Source organism: Eulemur rufifrons, chromosome 4, assembly GCF_041146395.1.
Source record: "Eulemur rufifrons isolate Redbay chromosome 4, OSU_ERuf_1, whole genome shotgun sequence".
NCBI classification, from domain to species: domain Eukaryota; kingdom Metazoa; phylum Chordata; class Mammalia; order Primates; family Lemuridae; genus Eulemur; species Eulemur rufifrons.
In genome coordinates this window covers 41,433,368-41,459,939 of record NC_090986.1, presented here as the reverse complement: position 1 = coordinate 41,459,939, position 26,572 = coordinate 41,433,368, and the positions used below count along the sequence as shown (strand labels likewise).

At 33.5% G+C, this 26,572-nt stretch overlaps 1 protein-coding gene across 1 annotated transcript in view; it reads left to right on the top strand.

The window, feature by feature from the left end:
• UCHL3 (ubiquitin C-terminal hydrolase L3) overlaps positions 1–26,572 on the top strand; it is a 57,054-nt gene that overhangs the window by 1,465 nt on the left and 29,017 nt on the right. Inside the window, exons 3-6 of the mRNA XM_069467144.1 lie at positions 7,354–7,482; positions 13,206–13,362; positions 13,720–13,805; positions 15,578–15,625. Of these exons, the coding sequence (XP_069323245.1) occupies positions 7,354–7,482; positions 13,206–13,362; positions 13,720–13,805; positions 15,578–15,625 (420 nt within the window). The remainder of the gene's footprint in view (positions 1–7,353; positions 7,483–13,205; positions 13,363–13,719; positions 13,806–15,577; positions 15,626–26,572) is intronic.

Genomic DNA, 26,572 nt, shown 5'->3' with positions numbered 1-26,572 from the left:
AAATGCTACAGCAATAAACATATAAAAGGATAACATTCTGCTTCTGAATGCTTTTAGAGAAAACATACACACGCACACAAGGATAACATAACCAAGAGCAGTTTATCTTGATATTGCGAAGCTGATTCACCATTCAAAAATCTATGTAATTAGCCATATCAATAAGCTAAAAAACAAAACTTTTTAGTTATTGTTAATTGTTTTAATAAAATATAAGTTTGTATAACTGGAAACTTAAAAAATCTGTAATTCAGCTGCTAGTGGACTTTGTTCCTAGGTTATCTTGATAAACTATAAATCACATTCACTCATTAGTATTAATATGTTGGGGTCCCTTTTATAATATCAGTTGTCTGAATAGGAGCTGGTTATTCTTTGCTGATTAAAATATTCTTGTTTTTTGGCATTTCAATCCAGTGGGAAGACAGACAGTAAACAAGCAAACAAATCTTTAGCAATTCTTGTAAGTGCAGTGGAAAAAATTAACAGGGTGCTGTGATGGAGACCATCAAGGAAAATTTAACAGGTTGGATAGTGACAAGAGACCTTTCTGAGGTGACATAAACAGAAAAGATATTATTTGGTAAAAGATTGTACACTATGTATGGCATGCTTTGGCATGTTTTAGTTTGTTTTAAATTTATTGAAGAAATAATGTGATTTTAGTGGGGGAATGGACAAGTATCTAAGAAGTGGTTAGTTTTAATTAAAAATTTTGTGGTTGTTTCTTTATTGTTTATGTGTTAGAGGCAGAATCAAGATTAGAAAATGAATAGAAATTTAATTAACTGACTTAGAATTTGGAGAATTAGTAAACCCCAACAATAATATCCATACCACCCTTTTTTATTTCCTCAACCTAATGGAATCATAGGACCTTGATCTATCATCTGGTAATTACATGTGCTATTATTGTACCCTTAGTTTTAACAAATACTGCTTTATGGTCTAATGATGCCTAGTGTTTTATAAGAATAGTCATCGCATGTCTACTATATGCAGATCGGTATTAACTGTTAGACATTAGCTAGCAACCATGTCTCAGTAGATGTGGTAAGCAATGATTTATCTTCCTAGTAGGCTGTCAACCCTTTTTAAGGATATTTGGTTATGCTACATGTAGGAATTACTTAGAATAAAATCAGTTAAGTGATAGAAAAAATTGTTAAAAATTTCTAAGCTCTACTTTATTTACGTATGCATTTAAAGGGGGTAAAAGCAGCTTGCAGCTGATGGAAAGTTGCAGATAATTAAGCATCAGGAATTATAACATGTTTTAGAAGTACAGAATGTGATATGGGTAATCATTATCATTTATGACCGTACTAAATTTTCATTGTGACTATTTTTTGTGATTTGAGTGGTGAATCACAAATCACAAATAGCACAGCCACATTATGTATATTTTAAATATTGTGTGTTAGAACTGATGGTTTTTTTATATGGAATCCTACTAGGATTATTCCTAATTGTGATTTTATTGAGGAGGCAAAATATTTTTCTAGCATAATATCAAAGGGAAATAAATTTGCTGTAGCATAACTATTCTATTTAGCCTAGATGCTTAGAGTTAGAAAAAGAATTAGAGATTATCTGCTGGTTATTGCCATAACTATATAAGAATTCTCTAATTAGCGATTCCCATTTGAAGAAAAAAACTTGTTATTCTGTCCTCCTTGAGCTACTGCCTCGCTTCTGTCTCCTTCCTTTGTAAACTTTGCACAAAGAATTGTCCATACCTGCTGCCACTACTACCTCATCTCCCTTCTCTTCTGTATTCACTCCCATCTAGTTTGCTTCTGTCCCCACCATTTCATAGTAACTAACTACTTGTGTCAGGTTTACCAATCACTTTGCTAGATCCAGTGGCCACTTTTCTGTTACCATATTTCTTAGCTTCGCAGCAGCATTTGGTAGGGTATGATACTCCATCCTTGAAACACTATCTTGTCCTGGTTTCTGTGATGATTCTGATTTTCCTCCTGTTTTCCTACAGTCTCCTTTGCTAGATCATCTCCCTTCCAACTTCTAAGAAGCTCTCAGAGCCTCGTCCTAGACTGTTAATCTTTTCTATGTGCGTTCTCTCCTAGTGATGTCTTCTATTTTGTAGCTTTAATGCCATCACTTGTCACATAGTTCACCCCACCTTCCTTTAAGCTCTGACCTCTCCACCAAATTGGAAATCTAAATACTCAGCTACCATTCTGATATCTTCATCTGGATGTCTTATGGATACTTCAAACTTAATATGGCCAAAAATGAAATCTAGATTTTCGTCCTCCTGTCTTTCCCCTAAATCCATTTCTTCCTCGTCTATCCAGTGTTCAGGTTGATATCAGTGATTCTTCTCCCTGACTGTGCCATTTTGAAGAGGCTATGGTATATTGATTTGATTTCTTTGATTGGAATCTCTCCTCTGCCATTTATCAGCTCTGAGACCATGGGCAGTTATCTAACTCTCTGTACCTTAGTTAATTTCTTATAATCTCTCCTAATCTTGTAAGATTGTTGTAAGGATTAAATAAATGACTACATGTAAATATGCAGAACAATGTCTGGAACAAAGCATGTTCTCCATGAATGTTAGCTATTTTTAATAATCTATCCCAGTTCTGGCCATTTTCTTCATTTCAACAACCACAACTCAATCTTACCACCGTCCTTAGCTTGGACAACTGCAGTAGCTTCCTAACTAGTTTTTCTGCCTTCCTTTTGCCTCCCTAAAGTCTTATTTCCATATATATCCAAAGTGGTCTTATAAAAATGCAAACTGAGTCTTGTGACTCCCTGCTTAAGACACTCTAATAGTCTTCCCCTGCTTGTCCTTAGAGTACACTTCAAGGTTCTTAGTGTGAATGGATGAGGGGGTATTGCCCATCTCTGTCCCAACTCATGCTGTGCTGCTGTCTTGGAATGCCAGATTTGTTCCTGCTTCACAGTCTTTGCACTTGCTCGTCCTTTGCTAGAATCATCTAATCTGGGCTGTTTCATGGCTGATTCTTTCTTGTCTTGTGGCTCAATTTCAAGTTACCTCCTCAGTGAGTCCTTGAGAGGACAACCCTTCTCAAATCTGTACTGTTATCCTGTCTTGTTTTATTTTCTTTATAATACTTCCCACCTTGTGAAATTACCTTATTTATTTATGTGTTTACTTGCTTATCCTGTGTATTTTACCACTAGAACGTAAGTTCTGTGAGAGCAGGGACATGACTGAAGTACCAAGCATGGTTCCTGGCCCATTGATGGCTCTCAAAAATACATAGTTATGGAATGGAAGGATGAATAGATCTTAAAAAGCTGCTTTCCTGCTCCAGAAAATCTTTCTCAAAATTATCTTTCATGTGTTCATGAATCTTTTGCCTGACTATTTCAAATGAGCAGTATGATATCTCACAAGGTAGTTTAATTTTTTTAATTATAATTATGAAAATAATATATAAATAGAAGAATTATATATTTCTTAATTGAAACAAAATCTGCTTTACTGTAACTTCAGGTGTCCATCATCTTCCCATTGAAACCATACAGAGGAAACCTAATTACTCTTTTTAAAAACTTTTTAAAATTAAAACAAGGTTTTTTTTTTGAGATGAAGTCTCACTATGTTGCCAGGCTGGTCTTGAATTCCTGGGCTCAAGTGATCCTCCTACCTTTGCCTCCTGAGTAGCTGGGACTACAGGCATGTGCCACTGTGCCCAGCTCCTAGTTGTTCCTTTATGTTATTATTAATACTAAAAATATCTGGGGATAGGGATCTTAATAATTTAAGGCTTCTCTGAACATGCCTGGAAACTTCAGCTGTGATATCCAAAACCTTATCACTCCTGGGCACCTTCCTTTTGTCCCTCTTTACTTGGTCATTGACCTTAATAAATGTTGAATGCAGTGGGCTATTACATTATCTTGAAAGATCCTTCTTTTAAAGCAGACTAACATTGTATCACCTTTGTTGACGATTTTGTAGTTAGTCCACATTGAGCTTGCTGTGAAGTAAACCCCTTTTTTTCTTAATCCCCACATAAAACATTTTCAGTGTTTCCCTGTTCTATACTTAATAATTCATTTTTTGTTTTATTTTTTATTCAATCTCTATTAAAATTCATTTTTGCTAGTTTCCAAACTGCCATTTTCTCATTTAACTACTAGTTATTCTCCTAGTTCTGCATCTAGCAGTTACTACTGGTATACTCCTACTGATAGTAATATCAAGCAATTACTAGATAAGCAATTTACATCATAATTCAGGTCATTAATAAATTAGTAACAAGGCAGAATCTTGGCTGCCCTGAGCAGGCTGTTAAAGACCAGAAGAAATGGCTTTAGAACAAATTTGAAAGGAAAGTGAATTTTATTTTTCTATTTTTAAAAATGTATAAAATCAGAGTCTATTGTAATTTGTCACCTGAAGAATGAGGAGGAATTCATTATAAGTTAGGGGCAGGGACTAATAGTTTTTTAGAAAGAGAAGTCTAGTTTGTGTGCAAAAACCTGGAGGGAAAAGACAGTATAGACTCCTTGAAAATTCATTCTTTGAGAGTTCATTGTGGCTAAAGTTAGAGAATAAGGTACAAAAAAGATAGTCTGAGTAGAGAGAGAGAGATGAGGCTAGACAAGCAAATAGATGCCAAACCTTCCAGAGCACTTGACCTTGAAAAATCACTTAACCCCCATACTTAGTTTTCTCACTGGTAAAAGGGTACAATGAAACTAGCCTTTGCCAGCAGCAGTAAAGGTAAAGTGGGTAAAGCTCCTAGCTCCTCACACACAATGGTCTCAAAAATATTTACAAGTAATTTTAAATATTCTTTATGTGGTGGAAAATTTGTCATTAAAACATAGAATAAAAAGAGTAAGTTGACAGAAGATTGTTTAATAGGCACGTATTATAGTTTATTAATTATCTTGATTGGCCAAAATTGTGAAAATTTAGTGAGCTAATCAGTCAGATTTTTATTTTTGGTTACTTTGTTACTGAATATTTAAACTAGAAAAGCCATAAAACTAGTATTAGAGGTTATGAAATCTTTTATCCTACTTGATGTGAACAGGGTGCTTCTAATTAAGAGTATAGAGATGGCTTCGCAAAGGCTTCTAGAGATAATTTTCTTTGATTAAATGAATGCCAAGTTTTAGATTAGGAGCTAAATATATCTTTTCTACCTCTTTAATTTGGCATAAATGAACACAAATATATATTAAATATTCATTATAAATAGGCTTAACTGACTTATGTAGACATACAAGTGACTAGGTTGTCTATTAAAGTAGAGATGTAATCTTCAGTCAGTTCAAGAAATAAAACTTGGTTGTCTGTGGTTCAGCCAGGTACAGTGCGAGGTGATGGGATTAAAAAGATGGATAAGACAGTCTTTTCCCCTGACTTTGCAGTCAATTTTTATCCTTTTTGATTTCTAGATAGAATTGAATATTGCAAAGGGTATAGACTAGGAAGTTTGGAGGAAGTGGAGAAGGGAGAGGGAAGTAGTTTGGAGTGCTTTAGTCAACTTTAGTCAAGTCTGGAATCATGGGTAGAAATCTGGTGAAGAATGGGTATAATGTAGAGGATTACATTGATCTCCACACCCCAGACTATTGTAGGGCATGTGACTTGATACAGGAATGAACCTAATAGATACTGAGCTCTGTTAGCTCTATTCTGTCAAAAGAGGTTTTTTAAATCAGCATATTTCATGTTAAACATACTTATCACCTTATTTTTGATCAATGATATTATGATTAAGCGGAATCTGTCTCTTCTACCAGCAGAGAAATAAGAGAGATAAGGAGAGTTGCCCTTTAAGCAGGAAGGTCTTGTCGTAGAGAACTCATATATATGTGAGATGAATAATGCAGTTTACATAACATGGCAAGGCTTCCACTGGTTTTGCAAGACCTCATTTGATGATCTAAGTACATGTGATCATTTTTCAGGGAGAGATGCTTAGGACACCTTTTTTTTTTTTTTTTTTAAATTTTGAAATGTCTGATACTGTTAAACCAGTAGATACTGTAATATATTCTTGAGGTAAGACGTAATGATACATTTTTAATATGATTTTTATTTTTATTTATTTATTTATTTATTTATTTTGCGAGACAGAGTCTCGCTTTGTTGCCCTGGCTAGAGTGAGTGCCGTGCCATCAGCCTAGCTCACAGCAACCTCAAACTCCTGGGCTTAAACGATCCTACTGCCTCAGCCTCCCGAGTAGCTGGGACTACAGGCATGCGCCACCATGCCCGGCTAATTTTTTCTATATGTATATTTTAGTTGGCCAGATAATTTCTTTCCATTTTTAGTAGAGTCGGGGTCTCGCTCTTGCTCAGGCTGGTCTTGAACTCCTGAGCCCAAACAATCCGCCCGCCTCGGCCTCCCAGAGTGCTAGGATTACAGGCGTGAGCCACCGCGCCCGGCTGATTTTTGTTTTCTATGTTCTTTTTTTCTATCATCTAAAACTTATTTTGTGATGATATACTTCAAAAAATTATCAGCTTTTTTCAATACAGTTATGAATTTATTGTGACATTGACATTCTCATTATTTTTTTCCCTATGTGATAGATTAAGATCTGACATTTTATTTTCCTATGAAACTTTAAGAGTTGTAAAAAACAACTAATCTTTTGTTTCAGTTGTGTGGCAAGATAGAAGAGAGGCAGTGAACTTGAGTCAGTTTCATTGTGTACTAGAGGTTGGGAAGCCAGTAATTTACTTCCTTTATCAAGTATTTTCTGTTGTACACACAAGTCACTTGGATTTTTTGGCTTATATCGCTCTGCTCGTTGATAATAATGCTTAGCTGTCAATCTATCTTTAAACCTCAGACATCTTTTTGGTAAATAGGATAAACTATGTTGACCTGCTGAAACAATTTTTTATTTACTAAAACTTGAATGCCTATCCTTAAAAATCAAGTGCTGGAAATGAGTTTAAGATATCAACCAAGCTAATTTGTGTATATTTGGTGAAGCCCTGATTTATTAATCCCAAAGTAATGGATTTTGAAAGAAGTGGTTTTGTTTCACATCATGAATTTTAAATGTTTGTTATGTGCTATAAATAAATTGCTGTCTCTTTCACGGAAAACCTGCTTTACTGCATTCTTTTCCCTGCAGTTTTATTAAAGTATAATTGACAAATAAAAATTACATGTATTTGTGGTGTATAATGTGATGTTTTGATATGTGCTGTTCTACTGCATTCTTATTGAACATTTGTATTATATCTCTTTATATGTATTAGATACATAGTACATACTAGTTGTTCATTTCCCTGTTATAATGTTGTTTTTTTTTTTTGTTTTTTTTACCAACTAACAGTAACTAACATTCTACTATTTTTTTTTCTTTTGCCAGTTTCTTAAACAATTAGGTTTACATCCTAACTGGCAATTTGTTGATGTATATGGGATGGATCCTGAACTCCTTAGCATGGTACCAAGACCAGTCTGTGCAGTGCTGCTTCTCTTCCCTATTACAGAAAAGGTAATTGTTAAATAAGATATAAAGTTTCTGGTAAATACAGTTTTTTCAAAAAATTTTTTACAAACTTTTTATAATGTAGTAACTACAATCTTTAAGAGCAAATGGTCCCTTATTGCATAAAATCAGGCAATCTGGGCAGTAAGGAAATCTTAAAAATGTTTTATTAAAGAGATGATATTTAGATTTTGATTTATAGATTGATAGTAAAGCCCTACGTTAGTCTTTTAAGCTTGGCTAGTTATCTTCTTTTATAAAATATGGTTACTTTGCCTCAACTGTGTTTTGATGTGACATTTAATCACATTTTGATTTACGTATTTTAGAAATTTTAAGTACTAGAATCTTAAATTTTTTTCAATATATATAAAAACGAAATCTCCTTTGCTTATTTTAAGGAGATAGGGAAACTGATAACATGGGTTACATTATTTTCAAATAAACTTGATTTGGGTGGGAATCACTAAATTCAAATACAATTTAGTTGGCAGATTTAGGATGTTTTGGCGATTATAAATAGCTATTCTTAGATCTCTGTATTTAAATTCAAATCTCCATATTTTAGTCCTTTCTTCTAGAATGATGTCATAAAATATATATATATATATCTACATATACACACACATATATGTAATATATATACACATATTACATATATGTGTGTGTATATGTAGATATATATATATATATATATATATAAAAGAAATGGAGCCAGAACTTTTAAGTGCATTTTAAAACAACTTTTAAGTCTACATCCTTCTGAATTTTATTTATTAATTTAATTTAATTTATTTTTTTGGGAATAGGATCTCACTGCATTGCCCAGGCTGGAGTGCAGTGGCGTGATCATAGCTCACTGTAGTGTCAAACTCCTGGGCTTGAATGATTCTCTCACTTCAGTCTCCCAGGTAGCTGAGACTATAGTCACCACCATGTCCAGCTAATTTTTAAAATTTTTTATTTTTTATAGAGATAGTCTGTCTATGTTGCTCAGGCTGTTCTTGACCTTCTAGTTTCAAGTGAACCTCCCTCCTCGGCCTCTCAAAGTGCTGATTTTTATTTTTAAACTTAGAAACAATAGGATGAATTCAGTAGTTATAAAAAAATGAAGAAGTAAATGTTTGGGAAAATGTGGGAGAAATGTGTTGATGATTTGACATATACATGCTCATGTCATCCTATTCTTCAGGAGTAAATGGAGCCAAATTTCACAGAAGTTAAGAATTGGGCTTTGCTCAATCCTAGAAATTCCTGGATCATTTTCTTTATCCCATAACTAATTAGCCTCAATTCAAGATAAATATTAAATAACATTGAAAATATTCTCTCTTCTACTTAAAGATTGTACAAAACAAGTTTTTTTTTTTTAAAGGAAATGGTATTTCTTTGTATTTGCTATTTGTAATATCCATAGAAATTTAAAGTTAGGAATTTCTGAGTGATTATCTAAATCCCTACTTTTAGTGGTAAGGTTGTGATTATTCTTAAATTTATAGTAGAGTAAAACAAAAATTTCAGTTTATTCTCTCTCAGTCCAGCGTTGTTTTCACCTTTTTTTTTTTTTTTTTCCCAATTTTTAATTTAGGTCAAGAAATTTTCAGGTATTTTTTTTTTTTTGAGACAGAGTCTCACTCTGTTTCCCGGGCGAATGCTGTGGCGTCAGCCTATCTCACAGCAACCTCAAACTCCTGGGCTCAAGCGATCCTCCTGCCTCAGCCTCCTGAATAGCTGGGACTACAGGCATACAACACCATGCCTAGCTAATTTTTTCTGTTTTTAGTAGAGATGGGGTCTCGCTCTTGCTCAGGCTGGTCTCGAACTCCTGAGCTCAAGGGATCCTCCCGCCTCGGCCTCCCATAGTGCTAGGATTACAGGCATAAGCCACCATGCCTGGCCTATTTTCACCTTTTTTGATTACTAAAATAAGCAAATAGATAACTATCCCAGCACCCCAATTGTGAAGAGCAGTAAAGAATTAAAAAAAAAAATCAGTTGCTTAAAGCTTAGGTTTTCTTAGCTGATATGATACAAATATGAATTTATTGTCTGAATTGTAAATTTCCCAAACCATTGATTTTTATTACCTACTTTTTTTTTTTTTTTTTTTTTTGGTAAAGGATAAAAATTAGATTTGCTATCTTTCATTTATTGCATCATTGGTATTAAAAATCATATTATCCTTATCAATAGGACTTCTTCATTTAGTAGATTATCAGAACTCAAAAAACTTGGACCGGCCGGGCGCGGTGGCTCACGCCTGTAATCCTAGCACTCTGGGAGGCCGAGGCGGGTGGATTGCTCAAGGTCAGGAGTTCGAGACCAGCCTGAGCGAGACCCCGTCTCTACTAAAAATAGAAAGACATTATATGGACACCTAAAAATCTATATAGAAAAAAATTAGCCGGGCATAGTGGCGCATGCCTGTAGTCCCAGCTACTCGGGAGGCTGAGGCAGTAGGATCGCTTAAGCCCAGGAGTTTGAGGTTGCTGTGAGCTAAGCTGACGCCACGGCACTCACTCTAGCCTGGGCAACAAAGTGAGACTCTGTCTCAACAAAAAAAAAAAAAAAAAAAAAAAAAAAAAACTTGGACCTATTGCTAGTAAAAACACAATTCTAAAGTATTTATATAAGTAAAAAGATTATATAAATATATATTTATATAAGTATTTATACTTATTTATAAAGTAAGGAATATAAGTAGCAGGTACTACTTATTGATACCTCTTACAGTTTGGTAGATCCCTATTTCAGCTCACAAGTGACGTATTACAAGGTTACTCAGAGGATATCTAGTGCATGTTTTAGGAGATACAAAGCATTTCAGTCTTCTAAGTTCTAATTTAGAAATTGAATATGTAGTTGTTCATGAAAGACTTAAGCTTACTAATAGCAAAGAAACTGTCATGGATACCTCATTATTCTTTAAATAAAGTCAAATGATAGTGTTTTTTAAAAGATAAATTTTGTATATATTTGAGATTTATGACATGATGTCATGGGATTCATGTACGTAGTAAAATGGTTATAATAGTGAAGCAGATTAACATCTATCATCTCACATTGTTACTTGTGACAAGAGAAGCTAAAATCCACTTATTTGTTAAAAATCCCTAATATATTATATAATTTTATTAACTTTAGTCTTCATGTTGTCCATTAGATCTCTGGACTTGTTCATCTTACATATCTGCTATTTTGTATCCTTGGCCTACATACATCTTCTCATTTTCTCCCTCCCCCACCCTTGTGGTAACCACTGTTTCATTCTATGTGTATTTGAGCTCCTTTTTTTTTTTTTTTCCACATACCACATATAAGAGATCCTACAATATTTTCTTTCTGGCTTATTTCACTTAGCATAATGTCCTCCAGGTCCATGCATGTTGTAGGAAATGGCAGGATCTCCTTTTTTGAAGCTGAATAATATTCAGGTGTGTGCGTGTGTGTCACATTTTCTTTATCCATTCTGCCATCCATGGACTTTTAGGTTGTTTTCATATCTTGGCTATTGTGAATTATGTGGTGGTGAACATAGGGGTGCAGGTATCTTTAAAAGGTGGTGATTTTGTCTCCTTTGGGTATATACCCAGAAGAGGAATTGCTGGGTCATATGATAGTTCATTTTTAATTTCATTAGGAACTTCCATACTGTTTTCCATAATGGTTGAACCAATCCACATTCCCACCAACAGTATACTAAGGTTCTCTTTTTCCACACCCTCACCAACATTTATATTGCTTGTCTTTTTGATAGTAGCCATTAATGATGGTGTTTTGAATGTGTCCTTTATAATAGTACATACCAGCCAGTGAATCACAGCTAACGAGGCTATAAATTTATTTCTCTTTGTCAATTATGTCTCTTGACCTTGTGTTTTTTTCTTTTGGCTGCTATAATTACTTTTCCTTTTTTCCTATACTTGTTTTGGATCATTTTGGGATTTTTTTCTAAACGTTAAATCTTGAGAAGTTATCAAATCTTTACATTGTCAACAGGAACATTAATATTAACAGCAAACTAAATTCTAGAACTGTATAAACTTTTTAGCATAAACCTTAATATACTGAACCTCTCCAGTTTTTATCAACTGAATTTATATGAATAAATTAATGTTGATTTATTCTGAAAATGTTAAAGTTTAATTTAGAACCAATTCATAAAATCCATATCTTAGATATATTTGTTCAAAGCAGTTTCTTAATTCTGGGTTTTCAATAAACATCATTTGTTTCCTTTATTGCGGGGATCAGCAAAAATTTCCTATAAATGGCCAGTTAGTAAATATTTTCGGCTTTGTAGGCCTTAAAGTTACTGTTGTAAGTGTATTCAAGTTTGCCTTAAAAACAGCCATAGACAATACATAAATGAAATTTTATGAAAACAGGCAGTGGGCCAGATTTGGCCAGTGGGCTGTAATTAGCTAACCTCACTCTGTTAGAAACTGAAAATTACAGGCAAACAATAAACAACAATAAAACCATCTTTCTATCCCCCCTTGCCCATTTTTTAAGCTCTTTGTTATTTTTAACCTTATTCTACAATTAGGAAACTGAGGTACAGAAACATTAAGTAATTTGCTGAAGTCCCACAGTTAATAATGGCTGAGCAGGGTGCGGGCCCAAGCAGTCTGTTGTAGAGGCTACACTTCTGACATTTATTATTATACCCTGTTGCTTTTGTAACCAGTTATACAATAGATGATGGTTAATGTTAGTTATGATTATCATATGGTTATATAGTGTGAATTTTATTAATATAGCATGATTTTCAAAAAGGAAAAATATTATTGCCAATGATAAACAATATAGAAATATAACAATAGAAAGTGAAAATCTTCCAGTAATCTCTTGGCTCAAAGATAACTTCTGTTAAGTTTTTCATACCCTTTCAGACTTTTCAATGCATAAATAAAGTAAATATTTTAAAAACATAAATGGGAATCATATTAATATATACTGACCTAATATCACTCTATAATCATGGACAGAGTTCTAAGTCGGATTATACAAATCCACTTTATTCATCCTAAAATGCTTCATGATATTCTATTATACTATAATAGATGTGTTATAATATATTAACCAAATCTTCATTGATTAATATTAAGGACTTTTCCAGTTTTATATTCTTAAAACTGTATATATCTCATTGTACATTTTGAAGATTATGTCTTAAGCCAGACTTCTACAAAGCAAATTGCTTGTTAGAAGGGTGTGAACATTCAAAATGTTAATACACATTGCTTTATGCCCTCTAGCATAGTTGTACAAAAGTATACTTTTAATAAGAGCATATGAGAATGCCTTTTTGCCCATACCCTTACCATCACTGGGTCATTCTTCAATCTTTTGTCAATCTGGTAGGTGATAAATTAATTCTTTAATTTTAAGCATATTTTTTTTTTTAAGATAGATACACTCTTTATTTTGTAAACATGTTTATACAATGTGCAAGACACTTGAAATAATGGTGACAATGTAAAAATACTATACCATAGTTGGGTTAATGAGGTTTCTTTTTTTTTTTTTTATTTCATCTTATTGTTATGGGGGATACAGAATTGCAGGTTACATACATTGCCCATGTACCACCTTTCCCCCCAATTTTAAGCATATTTAAAAAAAAATAAGGTTCATCGTATGCATTTTGTCTTTTACAAACCATTTGAGTCATTTTTAATGTATTATTTTCCACATGTAAACTGATGACTTTTTATTTTAAATAGTATGAAGTATTCAGAACAGAAGAGGAAGAAAAAATAAAATCTCAGGGACAGGATGTTACAGCATCAGTATATTTCATGAAGCAAACAATCAGCAATGCTTGTGGAACAATTGGACTGATCCATGCTATTGCAAACAATAAAGACAAGATGCACTTTGGTAAATAATTTTTCATTACTGCTTGTTTTTCCCCCTTAAGATATGAGTTCATTTCATTGAGCAGTAGGTGGTGCTCTAATTCTTTCTTTCAAACTATAAAATAAAGCATTCCCCTCTTCTTTCTTCTATAATGGGAATGTATGTACTGTTAGAAGAAATATTACTCCTTCCTGTTCTTTTGTATTGATAAACAGAAGCTCAACAAACAGATACTTAGTGCTTATAATTTATCCCAAGATTCTTACATTCCTAACTTACTAGAGAAAGACTTTTGTCTAAGAAATACTTCTAGTATTTTCATATATTGGTCTCTACTATATTAAGCCTTTTCAATTTTATTTTCTTTGATATTCTTAGAATCTGGATCAACCTTGAAAAAATTCCTGGAAGAGTCTGTGTCAATGAGCCCTGAAGAACGAGCCAGATACCTGGAGAACTATGACGTCGGTACCTTCTTTCTGTCTTGATCTTATACGTGGGCAAAGTTTTGTGGGCTTGTAGATTCTGTTTGGAGATTTGTCTTAAAACTATAGTTTTGAGCAGTTATGGGTTTAATGTATCCATTAAGAAAGGCCTTTTGTACTTTTCAGGTAACTTTATCTGAAATATCCATAAATATTGGTAAATTGCCACTTCTTTTCCTAGTCTAGAGTTGAATGGGCAGATAAAAGTAGTTTGATTTACAAATTAATAAAATATGATTGTTTCTTACCATTCCCTTCCTGTAATAAATATATGCCTGGTAGTACCTTATATGTCTTTTACTAGGAATCTGGAACAAGGCTGAAGACAAAAAGCAAAAACAAAGTCTTCGAGGGAGATGTTAGGCCGTACTCTAGCTATTTTATTGTGTAATAACTAGGCCATATAATCTAGTTTTAAATGATTGTACCACTTCATAGAACTGTTTTAAAATGGTTTTTAAAATTTACTTTTGAAATTGATTTTTCTTTTGAAAGCTTTTTACCTTTTAATAACATTATTAAATAGATCATAAGTTCTTTGAAGTTAGAAGCCGTATAGTGTACAAATTATTTGGCTAGAACAATGCCTTCTGTAGAGTTGGTGCCCAATAAATTAATTAATTTGATCATGTTGTTTAGCATTCCAGTATACTTTATTTAAATTTTTTTTTTTTAAAGAAAACTTAGAGACTTCATAAAACATCTTTATTATACATAAAAATAAAATAAACAACATAAAAGTCACTAGTAATCCTACCAATGAGTGCTAGCTACCCATTAATATTTTTATAGGGAGTATATATGTTTATACACAATTTTTCAAGCAAAAATTTGATCACACTGTAATATTGTTTTATAACTTGCTTTTTTCACTTAACTTATCACAAACGTATTACATACCAGTAAGTATATATTTGATATTATTTAATGGCTGCATAGCTTTCCATTGTATAGTATTTTATTTAATCAATAAATTATTTTTAGAAATTTAATAGTTTTCCCTCTTACAATTTAAAAAAATACTGCAAGGTACATCATTGTAGCTAAATCTTTGCAAGTATCCTTGACTATGTATAATTATGTGCAATTATATGTAAATATATAAACTCCTAGAAGAGAAATTGCTGGATCAAACAGTTTGCATGTTTTTAAGGCTTGGATACTTATTGCCAATTTGCCATTCATAAATATTGTACTTTCACCTGTAATTTACTATTGTGCCCATTTCTCTGCATCTTTGCAAATAGTGGGTATTATAAGAGGTTTTTTGTTGTTGTTGTTTTAATTCAGGAAACTAAATTCTGTAGCTTCTGATAAATGCATGCTTTTTGCTCCACATTTCTAAATTGCTGACTGAAACTGCATGTTTAAGGAGCATGGGATCTGGAGAAACAGATGAGATGAGCTTAGTCTCTCCCTGTGAGATGCTTACTTTATTGTACTTTCAATTGAATAAAATGTTAAATGTTATTTCTGACAAGTAAGTAAGGTAAATGACTCCTACTTATACCCAGAAATTACAGATAATCAGATATTTAATTTCCTAAGTCTTCAGAGATTTGTGTGTTAGACAGTATAGCAATTTGATTACCCAGATAGTCTTAAGTATCTAGTATTACTGTTCCTAAATTTCCTCCAATTTGTTGTTTCTTTATAAGACTTTACATGTTAAAATTTAGTTTTGTTGTTTTCATTTAAAAAGTTGGATATAGTCATTTTTTTCTTATAAACACCTTGTATTCTTATTACAGGCTATTCGAGTTACGCATGAAACCAGTGCCCATGAAGGTCAGACTGAGGTATTTCACATTTTTAAAAAAATTTTTCTTGCTATGTGTAAATTTAACCATGGTATAAGACATGTAGTTTTAGAAAATTACTTGGCCTTTTTTTTCCTTTGAGAGAATTTTCTTAAACAAAAGCTGTCACAAAGTAGCATGAGAACATGTTTTGACAAGTCATTAACATGCTACTTATCTGTCATCTCAGTTCATCTAATCATTTAGACAGATCACAGATTGTGTGCTGTTTGCTTTGGTTAACAGGTGGTCTGCGTCCTCCCTATCAGATTCCTTTGACTTCTAAGTATTTTGAGAAAAATACCTGCACTATTGTATAGTTAGATAGCCTCTATGATTTTCAAGAGTCTTCATCATGCCTAGCTTTCAAAAAAACACCACATCTCTTTGGTCAATAAATCTCTTCTGGAGTAATGTAATGATCTTTACCATCTTACTCTATTAACTAGGTTAGCTGGGTCACTTCTCCTTTCCTTCTCTTGCTTCTTTTTTCATTTATTGGTTTCTCTCATTCTCTCCTTCCATTTTTTCTTTCCTTCTTTCTCTTTTTCCTTCCAGCTCTCACTCTACCACTCCTAGGGAAAGTTTGTCAGAAGGTATTTTAATCAAAATGAATAGAATTTAGTTAAAGCTGTTTGATGTGTTTATAGTACATTTAAGTATTAAGACCAGGGAATTACAGATTTTCTTCTTCCTCATCCCATGTGTGGGTTGAAACCACACTTTTTCATGTACAAGATGACATTGCCTTTCTACCGTAAAAATACTGGAAAAAATACCTCATTTTAAAATACTGACTTTAAATATTCAGACTACCTTCAAAAACATTTTTTAAGGAGAAATCAGTTTGATAATATGACATAACTGCAATGATTCTTAGACTGAACAACTGTGAATACTGAAACCACTTAGGAATTGCTATTAATTTTCTCTATAATTATACCTTCTTGGTTGCTCTCAGGTGCTGCTTTCAAAGGAGTGGACTATTGTTTTTGACTAAGTTTGTGCATACACAGATGCATAAGTGGCATATCTAAATGTCTTTAACACCAGGTTGGAAATTAATGAATTGCTCTGGTTTTTGTATTGCTTTCTATGATCCTGAGCATATTCTTAATCTTCACTATGCTTTGCTTTTTTGTTTGCATATTTATAGTGTTAAAATTAATGATGATAAGGATCAGCATAAGATTCTAAGATAAGAACACATTTACTTATAATAAAGCAATTACATGCTTTAATACATATTCACTTCAAAAAATATTTATTGTTGCAATATCTCTCTTGCCTCCTATTTGGAGCTTCATTTAAAGTATGGCTTTAACTGAAACTTCTTTTTAGATGATGTTCACATCTCTTTTTCCAGACCTAAACTCCTTCATTCTTTCCAGTCTTGGGTGCCTGTTCAACAGTGTCTGAATGACTCATCATATTTTAGAATGCACTTGTCTTTGTTTGAGCTTATTTATCTGCGTCTTATACTTTGTCTTCCCTTTATTTTTCCTGTTTCTATAAGTTATATAGTTCTATCATACATTTTTCCCACTATAATCTAATACAGATTTGTTTAACTTCTTGTTTGGAAGATCAGCTTCTTACACAGATTCTTGATCTTTATTCTAGTTCTCATTAATTTTTACACAATTCTGCTGGATTACCTTTCCTGGAATGTACCTGAATCAGTTGTCTACTCAGATTTTTCTAGGGATTTCCTATGTAGAGCAGTGATTCTTAAGGGAAAGTGGAGGTAGAAATTAGGATTTTCGAGAGGGCTTTTTCAAACTACTATATACTCCCATAAGAAATAATCTTTTCTTTTCCTTTCTCATCTGCCACAGTTTAGGATCACTATTAGAGTCAGCAATATTTTTGATGTATATTATAGCCCAAAAAGTTATTTGGATGAAAAAAAGAGTTTGAAAATTACTCCTCAAGCCTATGCGATCAATTTCAGCCTCTTTAGCTTAGCTGCATTCAAGGTTTTCCTAACCCTGTCTTTGTAACTTTTTAAGTGTTTCTCTTTAAATAGTTCTCTCTAGACATTCCTTATTTTATTATTGATATTCTTTCTTTCTTGCAGTAACCTCTTTTTGAAAATAATTTTTCCCTCAGTCTCTGAACTTTCTACTTCTACCTGTCCTTCAAGACTCAGCTTAAATATGACCTTCAGCATGAAGCAGTCCATGTTATCCTACCTGGATATATTTTATCCTTTCTGTGAACTCTTTTATATGACTTCTCCAACTATTTGCATTTTAGCTACTTTTTATTCTTTTTCATTTATTTAAGATGTGTATTTTTTCACATTTTTAACAACTCTGAAATTGGAATATATCTTACAATTGGTGCATAATTTGCTTGGTGTTATTCCCTTCTTAGTGATCCATAAAATGATACCTCTTATAACCACCAATGCCTTAGTTTGGTGAAATATGGTATCATCCCTTTTACTGTGGCTCTTAGGCCTAGGCTTGGTGTCTGATTCATTATTGCATGCTCCAGTTATTCAACACCATTCGTTGCACACAGGTACAATACATATTTATTAATTCACTAGAATTAGCTCAGAACTTTCCTCGGTAGTGTAAGAACTACAAAAAAAGGGCAAATCTTAGTTTTCAGTAGTTACGTGAGTAAATGAAACATATCCATTAGTCATTGTTCCTCAATAGGACACTGTTAACATTTTGTAAATGGTTTAATTCTTTGTTGTGGGACTGTTTGGTGCATTCCAGGGTAGAGTATAGTGGCCTCCAGTCACTGAGAGAACAAAAACCCACACCATACGTTTCCAAATCCATTTGTCAGTTAAAACCCCTGCACCAGGTACTGTTTCTCTGATTATGTAATTTAAGGTTCATCTACCATCTATGGGCTTAAGAGTCTTTGACACATTATTATCTTCATTGCTCTCTGTATTCCTGCCTACTGATTTTTGTCAGTTCCTACAAAATACCTAGGTCTTTCCTGTCTGTATTAGTCTGCTTGGGCTATCATAACAAACTATTACCAGGTGGCTTAACCAAAAGAAGTTTAAGAGACTAGTTTAAACAACAGAAATATATTTACTCAAAGTTCTAGAGGCTAGAAGTTCAAGATCAAGGTGCCAGCTGGGTTGGTTTCTAGTGAGAGGTCTCTCTCTGGCTTGTAGAGAATTGCCTCTTGCTATACCCTTACATGGCCTTTCCTCTGTGTGCACATGAAGAGAAACAGAGATGGATCAATCTGGTGTCTCCTCTCCTTGTTATAAGGACACCAGTCCTAGCAGATTAGGCCCCCATCTTTGTGACCTAATTTAACTTTAATCACCTCCTGAAAGGAGGTAATTAAGTACAGACACATTGTAGGTTAGGGCCTCAACCTGTGAATTTTGGGAGGACGTAATTCAATCCATAACACCATTTTTGGGCTTTCTGACAACTCTGTATCCTACTGGGTGTAGTCTTCCTCTTTTGGTGCCTTCTCGTCTTTCAGGTCTCACTTTAAAAGTTGTTTTTCACAGAAGCCTTCTTTCACCACTGTTAAGTAGATCCTCCTGTTTTATTTTCTACTGTAAAATCCTATTTATTTTTTTCCTAGCACTTTTTAATAATCTATAATAAGCTTTTTCTTCCTTTTGTTTATTTATTCTGTTCACTTACTAGAATGTAAGTCCCATGAGGGGATAGGCTTTGTTTGTCATGTTTACTTAGAATCCTCAGGACAATGCTGGACATATATAGCCATTTATAAGAAATTACATAGTATAAAGGTAAAATGACAGGATGTAGGTTTATATGTTGACTCCACTGCCTGTTAGCTTAGGTAAGATACTTTCCTCAGTGGAAAATGGAGATAATTGCATCTACCTTATGGGATTGCTGTGAAGTGAAGATGAATGAGTTAATCATATAAACTGCTTAGAATAATGCCTAGTATTTAGTGGACATTCAATAAATATTAGGTGGTAATTTTATTAGGCATTCGGAAGAATGAATCTGAATGGCAGAGAGGAGGCTAAAGTAGAAGAGTGGGCATCCAAGCCCACATCAAGGAGGGCTTGGATTTTATATACAGAGAGCCACCAAAGGTGGTACATTTAGTTTTCAGCATGCTGAGTTGAAGGTGAATTTTTAGGTCATCTGTGTAGGAGTTTAAAGCTCAAGTGAGATATTTAGAGTCTTTGTATTTATGTGGTAGTTAGAATCTTGAGAATTCAATAGAGAGAAAATAGTGGTGGATCAACAACAAACCCCTGAGGCGTGTGGGTGTTAAAGGAGTGGGTAGAGGAAGAGGAGCCAGTTATAATACAGTGTAATAGCAATTTCAGTCATCGCTGACATCAGTGGTACTCTCTGTCAGAACATTTGCATGGGAATGGAGGAGGCAGGCACCTTCCTGCATGCTGAGATTTGTAGACTAAATGAGAAATCAGTAAGTTGAGCCACCAAAATACAATAGTCTTTTCAGAAGATTGGCCATAGTGTGCTGCTATAATTGTTTACTTCTATGTTTTTCCCCACCCAGCCATCCCACTATGATTGTCTGGCAGACATTGAGTAATCCAGAAATTTGGACAGTAGTCTGAACTCACTTATGCTTCATTAACTTATACTCAAAGGTATTGCTTTCATTTTTCACTTAAGATTACAAAGATAAAAAAGCAACAATGGGATATGAGGAAATAATGAGGAAATTACATTATTAGTGGCAGAAAGAGTTCTTTCTTTTCTTTTCCTTTGATTTTTCCACTTGCTACAACCACCATTTTATAGAGTATTCTAGTTAGAATAAGATAGTGCTATTGGATTTGTATCTCTTAATGTTATAGGAATTTGATATTATGTGCCATTTAATTCCTGTTAGCAACCCTATGAGTTATTACCATTATCCCCTTTAACAGATGAAGCAACTGAGGCACAGAAAGGTGTGGCTCCTCGCCTCAAGGCCACATATGTGCTAAGTGGTAGGGCGAGGATTTGAGCTCAGACAGTTTGGCTGCGGAGTCCAATTCCAGCCATTCTGTCCTCCTCACCCTCTACCTCCAAACACACACTTGCAATAAAAGTTTGGCAAGCTGATTTTGTAGCAGTTCTGTTAAGACCAGTGCTTTGCATTAGTCTAAAATGATGATTTATATCCTAGCTTAGAATAGGAAACAGATTGAGAAACAGTAAATTGATAGTTTTTCAGTTGCTCCTAATTTTTATCTCTTAATATAGTGGTTTTATGATTTGATTTTGAAGTGCTATGTTTGAAAAATTAATAATAAAATAATAAAGTAAGAAAGCTAAGCTTTCCGTCAACTAAGATGTTGATCACATGTATAGTATGGTAATGTGTGGTCCTACACTAAAATACAGTTGAATGTTTTGATGGAAAAATAATTGCTGATTTTGAAATTACTATAATCAGGCATATGCATTCCCGGTTAAGCAATTTACGAATGAGTGTATACAGTCAGCCCTCTATATCCATGGATTCCACATTCATAGATTCAGTCAACTATGGACCGAAATTATTTGGGAAAAAAGATTTTTTTCCTTGTCTTTACTCCCTAAATAATACAGTATAGCAAATATTTAAATAGCATCTACACTGTATTAGGTATTATAAATAATCTAGAGATGATTTAAAGTATATGGAAGGATGTATGTGCTTAGGTTATGTGTAAATACTGCACCATTTTATACAAGGTACTTGAGCATCTGTGGATTTTGGTATCTGCACGGTGTCCTGAAACTAATCCCCAGTGGATACCAAGAGATGAGTGAATATCCATTCTAACCAAGTCCTTTCAGGATGACTGTAGAATAATAGGTTGGCAGGAAGTTCCAAGTTAATATGGTCTGGCATTCCACTAAAGTATCTAGCAGATTAAAAGAGCTCCTTCTTTTAAGACTTTTCTATTCAGAGAAGAAGATTCTAAAAAGTGTTTTTTTATATTGTGAACAAATATCAATGATGCAATAAGAGAAAGAGTCTGCGAGTCAAATGTGAAGGCAAGAAAAAAAAAAAAATCCAAAAGGGCATTTTATTTGCCTTCAGACTCTGCTTTTATTTCATTGATAGTTAACTAACAAGTAATTTTTAAAGTTTATGATTTGTCCATATTAATCGAGGAGGCAGCTCACATATGAGTAGAGATCTCCTAATGATGTATTGTTTAATTTTTACAAAAAGAATAAGTTTATTGTACTGCCTAGAACCATCTATGTTAATTAATATAATAATGAAAAATAACAGCACAGTAGTTTTTTTTTTTATGTATTTAAATAAACATGCCAGTATGGAAAATATAACAAAAAAACACATTCAGCATTTATGTATATTTACTGTCTTTTTTAGTGCACTTTAAAAACCACTGGGATTAAGCAATTTTGTGGGACTTTTTTCTTAACATACTATCTTGAGTATTTGTTTCAGTAAAATCTCTTCATAAATAATTCTTTGTGACTGTTTACTGTCATGTGAGTGAACCATAATTTACTTTCCATTTCCTTAACTTTTAATGTTGATATTATTTTCAGTTTTTCAAGTTAAAAATATAACTTCATTGAATATCCTTGTTTATCCAAGTATTCATTTAGGTTCGTTCTTTAAGGTGGTTTCTTGGTGGAATTACTAACTCAAAGGGATGAACATTTTTACAGTTTTTGTTCCATAATGTGAAATTGTCTTTCTTTCATTTGATCAATCAAGTAACCTGTTTGAGTACCTACTATATTAGAAATGTGCTAGGAATTGTATATACAAAGATGAGTAAGACATAGTTTGTGTCTTCAAACATCTTTTACTTCAGTGGTGACAACAGCTTCAAAAATAGCCCTTGCCAGGATTGAATTCTCTTTCTAAATTTTTGCTTATTTGATAGAGGGAAATAATACGTTTGATTGTGACTTATACTTAAAAGATCCTTTTTTAGTAAAAGTTTATGAAGTGAGATGAAGTAAGCTTAAATTATGAAATAAAATTATAATTAATTAACAATGAAATATGTAATCTATCTTGGTTAGTGTTGTTGACCTATAAAAGAAGGTTTATGTAACCACTGAGTAAGCAATGGATTACTTCTGATTTCAAGTATGTGATCATGAATATGTATATATAATTAAAGATACATCGTGTGTATGTGTACGTGTATCTGTATTTTAAATTTAAGAAAATCCTGTTAGGATCTTGTTGGCTTTTTTGGCCTAGCCAGACTGTCAGTAGAGGTAAATAGTTTAAAGTTTCATCTTCATTAGATGTATAAGTATGGTGGCATGACTTCATTTTACTCTGAAGTATAGTTTTTAGTTATTTATATTATGTTGAAGTTATAAGGAGCTAGCAGAAATCATTCCAATAAGCCAAAAATGATTTACACACATATAAATTTAGGTGTTTACATATTTATTTCCCTTCTTTTGGCATTTATTTTCTTCCTGTCATCATTTTGATAGAAAGTGAAGTTATTAGGAAGAAACTTAGTTCTTTGTATAAGATAAAATTTAAGTTCCTGATTATCTTGGAAGAATCAGATGAAAGCAGTACAAGGAACTCTGATGAAAAGTATCATGCAGTTCAAGTTGTATAGTCCAGTTTTATCAAGAAGTATGAAACTGCAATTTTCTTACCTTTCGTTTTTTTCCTTTACTTGCTATACCCCATTTTCTTTATTCCAACATGACTTAAGGTAAATCTTTTGGAGAGTACTTTATTCCATTCTTAAAACTGAGCAATGCTCTGTGACTCCTTAGCTTGTTATAAGTTTTTTGCCTCTGTCTCCTTTTTTTGTTGCTGTTTCTTCTGCATATCATTTCCTCAGTAGAGGCCTTACCCTTCACTCCCTACCGCCCTTCTTTCCCCTCCCTATATTCTTCCCTTTCCTTCCCTTCCTTCTTCTCCCCCTCCTTCCCTCTCCCTCTCTCTCCTTCCTTTCTCACCTTTCTTTCTTCTTTTCTAATCTGAGAGTTTTAGAAATGGAGATATTAAACTATTACTTATTTTAAAGGAAAGTTTTTTTTTACCAAACTTGTTAGTTCATCCTTTCAGATCGGACTAGGTGTAACTCTTCTATCTAAAAATGCCTGTAACAATAAAAACAAAGTTGAAGTTGTATTTGGGGATGGTGAGGTTTTTTTCTGTTAGTTTCTCTGTTCTATAAATCACAACTTTACAGAACAGAAGGTAATGTTAGGATTTAAGATTTTTTTCATTGTAATAAATGAAAACTTTATTTTTATGTACTCTCAAATTGTAAAGAAAAGAATTTCTGGAAATTAGTTTGAACAGCTTAGCAGTGGTAAGCTTGAGTTTAATGTAGTATGTACAGATACAGATCATTATAGGTCCCATGAGATGGGAAAACTAAGAAGTTACTAACATGTTCAAGGTCATTCAGCTAGTGAGTACTCCTGTGCTCTTAAGGCAAGAAAATGTACAGGTAAATCATTATACTAATAGAGATTTCTAACATAGACAATTCTAAACTGAAGTTAATTGTTAAACCAGTAGGGAAAAAAGTCTTTTAAGAATATCTTGAAGTCTGTGGGCATCTTGATTTATTAGGTGAGCAAAATGAAGAAACTTGCCGTTATCCAGATTTTACATGGACTATGTAGTGGTATTTTGTGTATTTTGATATATAGCCTGTATTTGACTCTGACTTCTTTGCCAACTGAGCATGGATACTCTGTAGGAAAATTTGTATCTTTTGCATGATTCTGGTTTTACTTTCCTATTTTCAATTTGAGCCTTAAATTTGCTATCATCCAGTGTATTGTACTTAAATTTATTCAAAAATCTACAAAATCCATTTAGAATTAATTTATAATTTTGATTTTAAACTCTTAAAGTTTTATGAATATGCACATGTTCTCGTATGTGTGCACACCCATGTCCTTAAACACATATATGCACATACCTTTATAATCTTCTTTTCATAGCATTTGACAGCCCTAGAGAAGTTCCCAGTTCTTTTCTTTTCCATGTGCCAATTTTTAGGCTCAGTGATGTTTCTGAAGTCTTAAAGGACATGTCATATTCATGAAATAACTATTAAATTTGTCATGGCGAAGCATATATTTTGTCAACAGGTCAATGAAAGGAATTGCAATTTCTAATAATCATATAATGAGAAGCTAAAATTCTTTAAAAAATAGAGGACTTGTATTTTATTTCTATTTCTATTCTGTGAAAGTATTGTGAAGGTAGTACACATTGTTTTCTGTTAGAAACCTAAAAATACCCTAGGCCATCAACCCAAAAGATTCTTACCGTTAGATGGAGTTGCTAGAAATACTGGGCATTATTTCTGGGTGCTACAGTGTCCATGAGGGTTTTCTTGGCTGCTTTTAAGTGTTATTTATGGATGAATACAATGGAAATTCTCTGAAGTGCTTATCAGCTTCCAAGTATTCTCCTTCCTTAATTCTTAACTGCTTTTGAAAGTACGACTGTCATGTTATCATAATGATGGTTACCATTTACAGAATGCCTGTTATGTTTTAGGCTAAGCACTGTATGTTCCCTGGTCAGATCCTCTCAACTCTATGAAATAGCTGTTACTCCATTTTGCAGAGGGGAAAGGCAAGAAGTTACTAACATGTTCAAGGTTAAAGAGCTAGGGAGTACTCCGTGCTCTTAAGGCAACAAAATGTATAGGTAAATCAAATTGCTAAAACAAACAAAAGAAAGTTAGGTTTCTAAAATTTAGAACTTAATTTTCCCACTTAATCATGATGAGTAATCTTTTTAATATGTTGAATTTGGTTTGCCAGTATTTTGTTAGGGATTTTTGCATGTATGTTCATCAGAGAGATTGGCCTATAGTTTTCTTTTTTTGTTGTGTCTTTGTCTGGTTTTGGTATCAGAGTGATACACATCTTGTAGAATGGGTTTGGGAGTATCCCCTCTTCCTCTATTTTTTTGGAATAGTTTAAGTAGGATTGGTATTTGTAGTTCTTTGAATGATTGGTAGAATTCAGCAGTGAGGCCATTGGGTCCTGGGCTTTTCTTTGATGAAAGACTTTTTATTACTGCTTCTGTCTTGTTACTCAGGTTTTTAATTTCTTCCTAGTTCATCTTGGTAGGTTGTATGTGTCTAGGAATTTATCCATTTCTTCTAGTTTTTCCAATTTATTGGCATATAGTTTCTCATAGTAGTCCCTAATGATTTTTTGGATTTCTGCAGTATCAGTTGTAATGTCTCCCTTCTCATTTGTGATTTTGTTTATTTGGCTCTTCTCTTTTTTTCTTAGTCTGGCTAAAGATGTGTCAATTTTGTTTATCTTTTCAAAAAAAAAACCTTAATTTCATTGATCTTTTGTATTTTTTGGTGTCAATTTCATTTATTTCTGCTCTGACCTTTATTATTTCTTTTCTTCTACTAATGTTGGGTTTGGTTTGCCCTTGTTTTTCTAGTTCTTTGAGATGTATTGTTAGGTTGTTTATTTGAAGGTTTTCTACTTTTTTGATGGAGGCACTTACTGCTATAAACTTTCCTCTTATTACTGCTTTTGCTGTATCCCATAGGTTTTTGTTTTGTTTTGTTTTGTTTTGTTTTGTTTTTGAGACAGAGTCTTGCTCTGTTGCCTGGGCTAGAGGCCATGGCGTCAGCCTAGCTCACAGCAACCTCAGACTCCTGGGCTTAAGCAATCCTTTTGCCTCAGCCTCCCGAGTAGCTGGAACTACAGGTGTGTGCCACCATGCTCGGCTAATTTTTTTCTATATATATTTTTAGCCGTCCAGCTAATTTATTTCTATTTTTAGTAGAGATGGGGTCTCCCTCTTGCTCAGGCTGGTCTCGAACTCCTGACCTCTAGCGATCCTCCTACCTTGGCCTCCCAGAGTGCTAGGATTACAGGCGTGAGCCACCGCCCCTGGCCTCCCATAGGTTTTTATATGTTGTGTTTTCAGACCCACTGGTCATTCAGGAGGTTATTGTTTAATTTCCACATGTTTGTATGTCTTCCAATGTTCCAC